Genomic DNA, 14,684 nt, shown 5'->3' with positions numbered 1-14,684 from the left:
TTTATATATATATATATAGTTCTAATAAAAATTTTTCTTTAATTATTCCTATTATTACATATAAAAAAGAGCCAGAGAGAGTATATAAAAAATATCATATAATATTTTATTTAAAATATTTAGCTTTAGGAAAAAAGAATTATAATATTTCAATAAATGTAATGTATTAAATTAATTTGTTTAGATTAAAATGCACACTGACATAATTTAATAAAAAATTTCTTTATTAGAAATTTATGATTTTAAGTTAAATTAAATTTATTTCTAAGATAATATAATAATTCATACGCTCTTGTATAATTAAAATCTTTTTGCTCTAATATATTTATAAAAACGACTTTGAACGAATTTTGAAAAAACAATCATCTCTGAAGAAAAACACTATATTTGTTACGTTTATGTTATACTAATAAAAAGTTATTCTATTAAAAACGTTTAAATTGTCCTCAACGTATATAATTTACACATTTTTCTTTGAAAACGGCTATGTATTCTGTTTTGTTACAACTTACCTTGTATATTATGATGTCAGTCGATCAGAATTTAATGTTAGATAATAATTAACTCTTTATTATCCTAAATTTTATTAAAACCGAAAATATATCTATATTACTTGATCTTGCTGTTCTGGGATACTACCGAGAAATGTCAATGTTCGACACGTGATATCATAATAAGTATGTTATGGAAACAACCTTGAAAATCAAAATAATATGAAACCAGACTAATACGTGTCTTATCAGTTAATAAACACAATAAAATGCTAATATATGATTAAATCAACTCTCTGTTCGATATACTTCATTAATTATTTTTAAAATGCATTTTATAACAATTAAAAAGTTGTATTCTCTCCATACTTTTATTTTTTCTTATAAGCAAATAATCCATCGCCGTTTGTATCTTAATTAAGGCTCAAATATTATAGATTTATGTGTGGTATTCAATATCCAAAATATTTTATAAATATAATAAAAATAATGTGATTTGTCGGAAAAGAAAGAAAAAAGGCTAAATTTTTTAAATAGAATATTTTCTTAATTAACATAAATTTTAATAACAAAATTGATCTCTCTGAAATATCAAAAAATATATATTTATGTGTTCTCTTATTTGTTCAAAATTTTCTCATTTCAAGATTTTTACATTTGCAGGAACCTTATAGAAGGCACATGATATATTCAATGATTATATAAAATTTTGGATGAATACGGAACAAAAATGGATTTGAGCACGTTGACACTGAAAAAGAGTAGCTACGAATAATACAAAAATAATTAAAGCGTAAATTATCAAATCACGAGAAATGTTCTAAAAAGATCTATCTATAATTTATTATTATAAATTTTATTATAAGTCTGCAAAAGTTTTGCAAACTTTATTTTTTTTATTTCTTTAGCCTAAATCTTTTTATAGACATTATTGTCAATGCATATTTTTATTGTAGGTATAGTAAGATTTGTAAATTTTATAGACTTTTTATTAAAAGTAATTGTAAAGTGAGTATATACTTTGGTATTATTAATTTATTTAAATACAATAACAATATTACAATTTTTCTATTACTTTTTCATCGCTCTGCAATAATCAGCGCATGTAAATACTTTTGATATATTTTAATATATTGATTGTCTAAAGCTAATCATTCTTTTTTTTTATTAAAATAAATAAAATTTAATAAAATAAGACTTAAAATAAAAAAATAAGTCTTGAAAAAAACAAATTTCATAATATTATATGTCGTATTTTTCTCATTGCATGAACACTAAAATAGTATATCTATATCTAATGAATAGAAAGAAGGGTAATTATGCACTTTATGGACGACCTCACTGATTTCAATGATCTTGACATATGTTGCCAAACTCACTTTCCTGAGTAATTATCAAAAGGTTTTAAGTGTTATTTATTAAAAAGTTATTAACAAAAAAAGTTTTACGAATTATGTGCAACTTTTAGACATTATGTACGTTTTAAGAGTCAAGGTGAAATGTACATGCGTGGCTACAGTGGCTTCCGCCCCCCCCCCCCCTACGAGGGCTCCACTTCCAGAAGATATAACCTAACCCAAACCTATTCTGATTTAAACCAAATTTTAATTTTAAATCAGAAATAGGTTTGAGATAGATTATATCTTCCGAAAGTGGAGCCCCCCGTAGGGAGGGCGGAACACACTGTCTTCAAGCATGTACTTTGCAACACAAAAGGAAGTTCACTCTACATTTAATGATGATCATCGCTATATATTAAACATATATTCCATCAAATATAATTTCTTAAACGTACATGCAAAATCATATTATATTCATTAAACTTTTTTCGTTAATAACTTTTTAATAAATAGTGAGCGACACTTAAAACCTTTTGATACTTACTCAGGAGAGTGAGCTTGACAACATATGTCAAGATCATTGAAATCGGTGAGATCGTCCGTAAAGTGCATAATGACCGAAAAAAGATATCATATTTAGATATATATTTAATTTAGATTATATTTAAAAGATATAATATTTATATAATCAATTCCCTCCTGTGTTCAAATTTTCATATTACAAGATACATACATATATAAGAAACACATATATATCGAATTGATAATTAATAATTATATTATATCAATTCGAATAATATACTAAATGCGTTTAAGCGCTTTTTTTAATATTAAAATGCAAACATAATTGTTAATTAATTTTCTATAAGAAACATCAAATTACACATTATAAATATTTGCGTCATATATGCATTACATATGATGACGTATTACTGATATCATGTGCAAACACGATAAATTTTTGACATTAATATAAAATGTTAACAGTTTTAAATGTCTGCAAATTAAGAGAATAAGTTGTTTTGTTATATTAAAAAATCTTTCTATTATTTAGAAGAATTAAAATATATAATTTCTTGTAAATATTTTTTAGATAAAATAATCAGTACTATCTGTATTAAATTTAAAATGTCAACAGAACTTTTAAACTCTATTCTTAAACTCTAAATTCGACAAAGAAATGTTAAGTCCAAATCAATCTGTTGAATCTAACGTTCAATACAGAACTCCTCATACTTTATTTTAATCTATTTATTTAGCATATTTTTATTCTAATTTATATGATATCCGCTTGTTCATTTTTTTATTCTTTTTTTTTCTAGAGCTATTGCAACTGTCATAAAAAATTGTTAGGGATTCACTTTTACCACTGCGCTACTATAATTATAACTATAATTGTTCCTTTCTGTTCTCTTCCAATTTCTTTTTGTACATTGTATCAAAGCTGTAATTTATTCTCTATCTTTTGCATTATTCAGTCGATATCATTTTGTTACTTCTATTGTAACGATCATTTGACACTCATTGATCTATACTGTATTCTATATTATTTTTCACGTGTGCCGAATACATAGCATGTTCTGTCTCATACTTTGCTCTATAAAAATAATTATAATTAAGCATTAATTCTTTCGATTTATGATTAATATCTCAAGAATGTTTTATAAAATTTAAATGATAATTGTGTTGAAATATTTCATATGTGCATTACATGAACACATCGATTTATCTTGAAAAAAATATTATTTTTTAATTATCACATAATGATTACTTTAATTGTGTTTAAATAGAACTCATTAACTTTTTATTCTATTATGACTCAATCACTATGTTGCCGTTATCGTATATGTATTTCTTTATTCATGAATGCATGTTTTTAACCAAAATGAATAAATGAAAATACAAAAACTATTCATATATTAAAAGTAAACATGTGTATGCATTACATTTCGTTATCTTTTCCAGGTTTCATTGATCAATCAGCCAAGTATTCTTTAAATATATCATCAAAATTGTTTATAAGATATCGATATTCGTACAATTCGGTCTTTATTTGATTCCAACGTAGTTCTAACTTGCGGTTTACATACATTTTTATACTCTCCATATTCTTTTTAAATGGCAAGGATTTAATTACCTAAAACAAATTATTTTAACATTTAGTTCAACAGTAATTTCATAAAAGTCATTCACAATTTTTGGCTATTAGCATAATTAGCATAAAATAATTATATTGATATAAAAATAAATACATAAATAAATTAATAATAAGAAATTCATAACGAAATATGTATATTTAGATTTCTAAAATTTACCGTATCGCCGTTTTCATGATATTCATAATTAATTACAAATTCTGGATTACCCTTGAAATTAATTTCCATGTATTCCTTTATCTAAAATAAATTATGTTTTTAGATTAATATGTAAATGTTAATTTTGCCTCATAATGTAAAAATATACATATATCATAGAACAGATAAATCTAGAATATATTTAAATAGACAGATATATTATATACAGATTGTATCAGATCATCCGTTCCAGCCAAATATCTCGAAAACCGAGAACGGCACACAAAAATATTTCAGACAAAAGTTGTAAGGTTTCAAGTAACGCATTACATAGTAATATTGGTAAAACCTTGAAGAGTATTGTCAAGATCACGTGAAGGTCACTTTCAATATCTTAAACGGAAACCCCCATTTCTCATTGCATATTCTTATAGCTTACCTCGAGAGCTTTTCAAAACACTATAATAAAGTACATTTTCATTGAGCACTTTTCGAGTTATAAAGCTTGAAATAATTTCTTAATTTTATATAAACCATAAAATATCTAGTAAAATATTCATTTTTCGATTACCTTTCCTTAATATTTTTATGTACAAAATAATGAGAGGAATTAATTGGTGTAAAGAAAACACATAGTTATATTTAAGAAAAAATATGTAATTGTTAAAATGAATATTTTACTAGATATTTTATGTATGATTTATGTAAAATTAAGAGATTATTTCAAGTCTCATAACTCGAAAAGTACTCAATGAAAAAAAGTTTTATTATAGTGTTTTGAAAAGCTCTCGAAGTAAGCTACAAGAGCTTTTTTTGGGAAGAGATTGCCCTAACACCTGTATATATGTATATATATATATATGTGTGTGTGTGTGTGTGTGTGTGTGTGTGTGTGTGTGTGTGTGTGTGTGTGAGCGCGCGCGCAAGTCATGTGTATACAAGCCTATACATATAACTTTATAAAATTTACCTTATTAATTTGTTGCTTGAGATATACATGGTTCATGATTATAGTTAATGCTGTAATAAAACTGATTCCTCTATAAAAACGAAATAATAGATTTATATAATAAAAAAAATGAAGCAAACCTTCCTAATTGCACAGGTATTACATATTTATAAAAAAAATAATCATTACTTGGGTTTTAGAAGCCCCAAATTGTCTAAAATGAAATCAATTAATGCAGGATCCTTTGCATGCCTCGCAACAATATTACAAAAACTGTTTATATGGTCCACAGCTGTTGCCATATTAGCTGTAAAATATATACATTGGTAAATGATTAAAGGATCTTTGGAACAAGTTAAAAATTTTAAATAATTATGATCTGATTCTTCCAAATATCTATCAAACACTTGCATCCAAGTATCGTTATCGGCTGTTTTCAAACCATTGCAGAATGTCCATTCTTTCCATCCCATCCAAATTCTACAATATTTAAAATAAAATAAAAATAAATTATTAGAATTCATAATTTTATCTCTTGATCACATAAATTATCAATTATTTCACAAAATACGAGAAATATATATTTATGAAATAATTGAAAAATAATTACAAAGGGTAATTACTTGTTTGGTAAATAATTCTTATGGCTGTAGAGGTGCCATTTTAATTCACGATTGGCTGTGTGCAAGCAATCATTATGATTTAAGGCGCATAACCATTTTGTAACCTCTTGTCTTAAACATTTAGCGAATAAGCTACTATCCGTGCTTTCATCTTGATTAAAATTGGTATTTAGTATTTGCGATAAAATCCCATTCAAGAGATGCATTATTTCTGTCTACAAATTGTAAAATAATGTATAAAAATTTCTATATTTATTTATATTTTTATAATGATATATTTATTTATATATTATAGAAAAATTGAAAAAGTTTGTGCGCATACGCTGTTATTTAAAAAGTTATGCCAATAATATAATAATGTTTTCATAAGATTAAAAAGATAATAATAAATGTGTGTCTATATTACATCTAATTAATATAATTTGATATTAATTATTATCCTTCTCAGTAGTAAATAAATTAGTGCATAAAAATTTAAAAGGGGAAGTTGTTTCATGAACTTTGAAGAGCTAAACATTGTGTGTCTTATCTATATTTATAATTCATTTATATATTTTGAAAAATAATTTTAAAATATAAATGTTCATATATGTTGTTAAAATATACATATATAAATTATTTAAACACACATTTTTTTACTTATACAAACGTTAATGTTATATATACCTTCATAAGTGTGCTTTCTGGAAACTTAAAGAAACCTGACATATATTCAAAACTTTTGAACATAGGATACCATGCGATATAATCTTTGTCTCGCAGTAGATAGCGAGAAATATTCAAGAATATAGTAGAATTTAGGTGACCTGTCATCATGAAGTGAAATGTGTCGTCGATGATTTTAGCACGATCGAGAACATGTATTTCTCTAAAAGTATTGGTGTTCAGGTATTTCGAAAGTCTATTCCAATTCTCGGCATCATAATTGACGCGATAGCATTCTGTGGTTTGATAAATAAAATCTGTATTAATGTAAATGTTTTATTGAATTTGTCAAGTAACAATTTGAAACATAAATTTATTTTGGCTACATTCATGATAATCAACAATGATAATAAAATTATACTATACACTTCATTGTGTGTAACCATAGACATATTAACATGTTAATATGTCTATGTGTGTAACATATTAATGTATGTATAATCTTTAGAGTTAAACGATTATTATAATTAAATAATTATAATTAAATCATTCAATAATTAAATAATTAAATATTAAATAATTTTAATCATTGTTGGATTCTTAAGAAATATATAACTTAAATAACATATATTGAATTATGTAAGGTTAACTTTTATGTAGTAATAACTTGGAAACAGGCGTTTTGGAAAAAAATGTTTCAAATAAAAGTTCCAGAGTTTGGAGGGGGAAAGATAAGAATATTAGTTGGGGCTTGGGTGTAGGTATCAAGGTCAATCTAAGTTTTCTTAAAAAATGAAATTACTTTTATTTATCTATATAAATCAATTCCCCACAATATTCCTCGTAAAAAGTTAGAAGATAAGCCAAAAATTGAATAATTTACGAAATATTTCATACTTTAAGTTCACAAAATTTTACATAAACCATAAAACATGTAAAATATATATGTTTTTCAATTACATTACCTTAATACACTTTTATGCACAAAATAATGAGAAGAATCGACTGATATAAAGAAATTATGTAATTATTTTTAAGAAAAATAATTACATAATGTAATATAAATGTAATATAAATGTGCAAAGAATAGCTATATATGTAAAAGTATTAGTAACAATTTTTCGATCAATATTTACCACTTTGTTGTAAATTGGCCAATATCCAGTCATTCTTGTCTATGAAATTTATATTTAATATATAGTACGAAATATTTGATGCTAACCACACGTTAATCAATAAGTTCTTCAAATCGGCATTCGTTTGTGTAGTAATATTCACAAATATCGGTATATCGATATTAAAATTTTCTATAGATATATTCAAGCTGCTATTATTATAATTTCTTTTCACATTAATCACAGGATAATGTTTTAGTTGAGTCAAACTAACTACTCTAGCCGTTACATTAAATTTCAGTGAGAGAGATGATTTATCGTTGACTGATTGCATAATGTTAAAGAAGATAAATCTGCTCATGTAGCTAAAAATACAAGCGGATAAATGATAATAAAAATTAACAAAACGAGATCCTAAAAAAATATTGAAAAGCAATTAAGATTTTTAAAGAACAAAATAAAAATGAAAGAGAAGAAGTAGTAGTACTGTAAATTATATCAAATAGAATTGGAACGATAAATATAGAAAAATGTTAAAGATAAATAGCAAAAAAATAGAATAGTAATTAAAAAGATAAATATGTCACAGAAAAAGATTAGTAGAGAATATATGACAAGATTTAAAAAACAAAAATTAAAAACGGAAATGTAGATAAAGAAAGAAATTTAAAAAAATTGGAAGAAGACGAAAATTAAAATAATAATATTAATAAGTGTAAATATAATAAAACAGAGGGTAAAAATTAACAAGTCTTGAAATTATTAGTAAAATTTAAGTATAAATAAAGTTGGAAACAGAGAAAAGAATAAAAGAATAGAAAGAAGGTTCGAGAAGAAAACATAAATAAATTTTAAAAATTAAATAGTAGAGCAAAAAATAATTATAAAAAGAGGCAAACTTAAAAAAATCATTTAAAATTGTCTATTTATAATATAATTATATTGAAATCTATATATATTACTCACTAATCTCGTAAATACCAACTCATAGCATACAGAAAGTTCTCTTCAATAAGCATAAATTGCAACGTGCGGAACATAATGCTTGCTACAAAAATTGACATCATAAAGTAAAATGTAGTACGTATAAAATAAATTTTCGATACATGATTTGGATATATAAATTCATGAACGTAACTGATTTATATGTATGATAAGTAAAAGTTAATTTTAATTTTATTTTTCTGGTAAACGTGAATACTTAAATAATTAATAATATAAATAAATTACAACAAAGAGTAATTTCTTTTATTATATCATGTTTTTATATATAGCATTTAAAGTGTCGACAATAATTTATTTGCTTGCTTACCCTTGATGTAAAGAGGAATTTCAAAAGAGGAATTGGATCCAGATTCGATTGTGAGCGGCCATGTATCATTGGTACTCCAATGAAGAACATCATGTTGCATTTGAACCACAAAGAAGTCTTGTATCCGAAGATGCGGAAATGTCTGGGCGCAAAAAAATTATAATATAATTAAATAAATATTTAATTAAAAGAAGTGCTAACGTACATTAGCAATATACATTAGAGCTGTTACAATATATTAAAAAAAAATTACACATATTCGTTCATTGAATATTTTTTATTAAGTTTAAAAAATATATTCAAGTATCTAATGATATTCAATAAAATCATTTCAAGTTATGTATATTTAAACTTATTTTAAAGTTATTTAAAAGTATATATATATATATATATATATATATATATATATATATGTATATATATATATACAGGGTGTCCCTGAGCATGTGCTCACGCACTTGTGAGGAAGTAGAGCGCAGTAAATTAAATAAAGAAATCCTATTCCATGTAACGATTTTTGTAATAATAATAGAAATATTAATTATTGAAAGTTCATCATAGTTACTTTCAAGGTCAATTTTAAGATTGATAGAGGCACATTCAGAAAAAACGTTTGATACAAAAGTTTCTTATTTTTTCACGTACAATTCGAATCTGTAATAAAAAGTACCATATTCCCCTAAAAAAATTCAACTTCCGATCCGGATGGCGTATTTCCGGTCGGAATCAAAAGTTGAAAATATCACCATTTCTTTATTTAATTTACTGCGCTCTACCTCCTCACAAGTGCGTGAGCACATGCTCAGGGACACCCTGTATATACACATCAATGTATATAAATGATATTATAACATAATAATATAATGTTGCTTATGTCGCAAATTTTGGCTGATTATCGTTATAGAAATTTCAATATTTTAATTTTAATATTATCCGATTATGTGTGTGTGATTAAAATAATTGATGTTAAATATAAAACAACCTTATCGGCGGCGTAAATTCCAAAGTATGTAGCAAAACCTTTGCTTATCCAGGGTTCCCAGTTATATGGATCGATTGCATTATGAAACCATTCGTGGACCATCTTATATCCTATTATTCGCGCTATTTCAACTTTGCGTATCTCAGAATCTGTTTTTTCATTAAAGATAATATTTCCTTCTCTAAAAATAATTCGCAAATATTGCAATGAAGTCGAGAACTCTTTTCTTGCGTTAACGATCGCTAATGTAAGAAAGTTTGTGCAATCACTAGACACACTTTTGAGAGAATCATTGTTCAACATAATTAGTTATATAAGAGACTAATTATATTTCATAATAAACTCGTGTGTTAATCAAATATTACGACTACGACATCTTTCAAAATATAGTTAAAAAATTGTGAAAAAAGAAAAAATAATAAAAAATATATATGTTTCAATTACATATACACATGTAGATATTAAATTTTATAATATTGAATATATGCAGAAAAAATATTAAGTTTTAATGTAGAAATTAGCATATTTTTTAAATCAAAATATGTTTACCTATAAAGGACGAATCCGAATTTTATATCCTCTTCATTTAATAACTTCGGAATCACGATATGATTTGTTTCCGGACTTCTTCTGATATACGGAAACGCTTTATCTAAGTACTGCGCAATATCTTTAGCAACTGTGTATGCAAATTGCACATGTGGTATTATGTCTGTCCTGCACCACAATTTGGTAATCTGACTTGTTTCTGAACTTAAGGCGACATGAGCTACACTAATCGCTATGAAATAGACGGGCATTGCAGGAGTAGATTTGAAGCGTGTCCATTGCATATTATTTTTATCCATATTTATTTCTTGAACGGGCATATTTGATAAAGCCGTATAGTATTTATGATGCTTTATAGAAATGTTATAACTAGCATATAGATTATCCTTCAAAAGTGGAAATAATCTTCGAGTCGTAATTGTCTGATAATGCGTTGCGGCCAACCACCTAGCACATATATAACAATATATTTTAAATAACAAAATGTTTTCAGTTACTGTTAAAGTATGAGAAACTAACAGAGAAAGAAAGAGAAATAGAAAATATGTACAGATGTATATTAAGACTTTTATAAAAATACTGTTAAAAGAATAATTAATAATATAATTAATAATTAAAAATACTATTAAAAGAATAATATATATATTTCATATTACAATTTTTTCATTATATTATATTTTTTATTATGTAATATGTACGTTATAAAAATTTTTTATAATATCTATAATAAATATATATACAATAAAACAATATATTAACAATATTCTCTAAAATATGCATTTATAAGATAATAAATATATGAAGATGGTGATAACATAACAGTATACTTTTTAATATTTAAGATTTCATCATTCATGTATAATCAATATGTGTCTGATATCTTGTAAAACTGTTTGATAATAGGAATAATATATATACTTGCAGTACAAACGATTTTTCCTGAATTAATTACTTAGGGATATTTTTTGTGAACTATAGGAGAACTATATTTAATTACTAAATTAAATAATAATTTATTAAATCATACACATATGTTAAAACTATGTTATAATAATAATACGAACAGTTTGCAAAAAAATTGAAGCAAGAATAGCATTTATGGAGCTGAAGTTATTTAACGTTTTAAAAACTACTCACACTCTTTCATTTTGTTCATTTATGTAAATTGTAAATCCTCCATCTTCAGTTAAAAGACCGGAAAATTTCATATTCATAGTGTAATTTCCTGATGATAAATTATACGGAAAAGAAATGGTAGTTACATACGTTTCAGTGTCATAGATAAATTTCTTCGGTCTATGGGCAAAAACTTTTTCTTTGCTTTTTTTAGATATTTGTGTATTGTTTGTTACCGTAATTCTAGTTATCGACAAATTTTCTGTATAAAAATCTATCTCTTGTGTTTCGTGAGGAATATAAATGCTGACATTATATTCGCCGTGGAAGATACTAGCATTGACATTTAGTACAAACTGGATGTTATAATGTCGCTGTTCGGGCAATTGTGCTTCAATAAAAGGAACCGCCACGATAACGAATATTAGACTGCAACTTAATATTTTTAGGAATGCCATGTCATTCCTTTTCTTTCTCTCATTCGTCTTAAATATAAGTGTATCTAAGTAAATATTTTTTTCTTGAAATAAAAAAATACAAATAAAATTTTATATACATATGTGCATATATATGTGCAATATATAGAGAGTCCTATTTTAAATTTTCCAATCAAATATCTCTTTAGGAAAGTATTTTAGGAAAAAATATTTTAGATAAAAGTTGTAAGATTTTAAAATTTCTATTGAATGATTATATCCGTTTAACCTTGAGTGAAAGGGCCAAAATCACATGGAGTTCAACTTTGTTTTTTTAAACGGTACCCTCTATTTTTCATTGCATATTCTTGTAACTTATCCCGAGCAATTTCCAAAAACATTATAATAAAGTATTTTTTTGTTAAATACTTTTCGAGTTATGAGACTTGAAATAATTTCTTAATTTTACACGTTAACCATAAAATATCTAGTAAAATATTCATTTTTCGATTATCTTAACTCAATACTTTTATGCAGAAAATAATGTGAGAAATTAATTGGTGTAAAGGAAGCACCAGGGTTGGGAAGTAACTCATTACTTGTAACGAAGTTACAGTTATAGTTACTTTCCTGAAGAGAGTCTAGTGGAAACTATAAAATAGGACACCCTGCACATTATACATACATATATATATATATATATATATATATATATAATAAAAATTCGCTTTAATTATTGCTTTTGTGACATAAAAAAATAGACAAAGTATGTGAAAAACATTTATTACAAAGTATGTAAAATTCTGTCCCTTTAATAATTTTAAAGAAGACAGACATTTTTGACGAATAGATTTATATTTGTTATAATTGTACTTTAAAATTATTTAAATTGCCTTCAACGTACATAATGTATATTTATTTTTAAAAGCGGTTACATAGGTATTTTGTTTTTATAATAACTCACCTCTCTCGTATATAGTTGTCTGCAGATTAGAATTTAATTCCTTGATAATAATGAAATGTAGTTAATTCATTCTTACCATATTATTAAAATCGACAAAAACTGTGTCTATATCTATTTGACCTTCATGTTTTGAAAAACTACAGAAAGGTAACAACGTTCGATATCTGAAATCGTAATAAATATGTCATTAAAACAACTTTTAAAATCAAAATAATGTGAAATCAGGTTTAATAAATGTCTTATTTATCAATGAGTAATAAAGTGTGAATATTTGATTAAATTAACTCCCGCGATTTATATTTGATTGTAAAATAATTATTTTTGAAAAATATTTTAAAGCCATCCGAGAAATTGTATTTTATACTTTCATTTTCTTTCTTCTAAGCAAACCATTCATCTCTATTTGTATCTTAATTTATTAAGATGTAGTTTTTTTGTAGGTTTTTTACATTTAATGTTTAAAATTAATATTTTCTTCTTCTGTCATATAAATAGAATAAAAGACAGATTTCGAGTGAAAAACTCAACAGAAATGAATTTCGCAGTATTATATGTCGTGTAATATATATTACATAATGTCGTTTCTTTGTGTTACATTAATATTAAAATATTATTAATAATTCCAGTGAAAAATGTGCAAAAAGAGATGTTTTTAGGTAATCAATTTTCAAATTTATGAAGTTTTGACACATTATGTATATGACACAAGTTTTTATATGTATAGTTGTAATAAAAAAATTTCTTTAATTATTACTATTATTACATATAAAAAAGATCCAGTATATGAATAATATCATATAACATTTTATTCAAAAAATCTAGCTTTAGGATAAAAGAATTATTCCGTAATATCTCATTAAATGCCATTTATTATTTTAATTTGATTAGATTTAATTACACACTGACATAATTTAATAAAAAATTTCTTTATTAGAGATTTATGATTTTAAGTTAAATTGAATTTATTTCTAAGATAATATATTCATACGCTTTTGTGAAATTCAAATCTCTTTACTCTAATATATTTATAAAAACGACTTTGAACGAATTTTGAAAAAACAATAATTTCTGAAGAAAAACACTACATTTGTTATGTTTGTGTTATACTAAAAAAAAATTATTCCATTAAAATCGTTTAAATTGTCCTCAACGTATATAATTTACACGTTCTTTTTTTTTGAAAACGGCTATGTATTCTGTTTTGTTACAACTTACCTTGTATATTATGATGTTAGTCGATCAGAATTTAATGTCAGATAATAATTAATTCTTTATTATCCTAAATTTTATTAAAACCGAAAATATGTCTATATTAACTTGATCTTGCTGTTCTGGGATACTACCGAGAAATGCTAACGTTTGACACGTGATATCATAATAAGCATACAATGAAAACAACCTTGAAAATCAAAATAATATGAAACCAGACTAATACGTGTCTTATCAGTTAATAAACACAATAAAATGTTAATATATGATTAAATCAACTCTCTGTTCGATATACTTAATTAATTATTTTTAAAATGCATTTTATAACAATTAAAAAGTTGTATTCTCTCCATACTTTTATTTTTTTCTTAGAAGCAAATAATCCATCACCATTAGTATCTTAATTTATTGGCTCTAATTGTAGATTTATGTGTGGTATTCAATGTTTAAAATATTTTATAAATATAATAAAAATAACGCGATTTGTCGAAAAATAGGAAAAAAAGCCTTAATTTTTTAAATAGAACATAATTAACATAATTAACATAAATTTTTAAAACAAAATTGATCTCTCTAAAATATCAAAAAATATATATTTATGTGTTCTCTTATTCGTTCAAAATTTTCTCATTTCAAGATTTTTACATTTGCAGGAATCTTGTGGAATAAGACACATGGT

General features: G+C 24.6%; 1 protein-coding gene across 3 annotated transcripts; it reads right to left on the bottom strand.

Annotated features, from left to right (window-relative positions):
- Positions 1–3,355: 3,355 nt before the first annotated feature.
- On the bottom strand, positions 3,356–14,080 carry LOC145974794 (aminopeptidase N-like). 3 transcript variants are annotated; one of them, XM_083104811.1, is made up of 15 exons: positions 14,012–14,070; positions 12,797–12,960; positions 11,438–11,936; positions 10,301–10,747; positions 9,752–9,932; positions 8,770–8,911; positions 8,424–8,505; positions 7,479–7,822; positions 6,364–6,638; positions 5,698–5,912; positions 5,264–5,554; positions 5,096–5,165; positions 4,147–4,227; positions 3,778–3,968; positions 3,356–3,428 (listed from the first exon to the last, which is right to left on the bottom strand). In XM_083104811.1, exons 3-14 carry the CDS (start codon positions 11,872–11,874, stop codon positions 3,807–3,809), a joined length of 2,727 nt encoding a protein of 908 aa, XP_082960937.1. In that variant the 5' UTR covers positions 11,875–11,936; positions 12,797–12,960; positions 14,012–14,070; the 3' UTR covers positions 3,356–3,428; positions 3,778–3,806. The 3 variants fall into 3 exon arrangements, with proteins under 3 accessions (XP_082960937.1, XP_082960938.1, XP_082960939.1); XM_083104812.1 differs by having other exon boundaries at positions 11,438–11,901; XM_083104813.1 differs by lacking the exons at positions 3,356–3,428; positions 3,778–3,968; positions 4,147–4,227; positions 5,096–5,165 and having other exon boundaries at positions 5,291–5,381; positions 5,486–5,554; positions 14,012–14,080.
- Between the last annotated feature and the right edge of the window lie 604 nt (positions 14,081–14,684).

The sequence above is a fragment of the Camponotus vicinus genome, unplaced genomic scaffold (genome assembly GCF_025532165.1).
Source record: "Camponotus vicinus isolate PSW18456_S1 unplaced genomic scaffold, iyCamVici1.0 SCAF_7, whole genome shotgun sequence".
In the NCBI taxonomy this organism is placed as follows: domain Eukaryota; kingdom Metazoa; phylum Arthropoda; class Insecta; order Hymenoptera; family Formicidae; genus Camponotus; species Camponotus vicinus.
The sequence above is the reverse complement of the archived record's forward strand: the minus strand, read 5'-3'. Positions and strand labels throughout refer to the sequence as shown.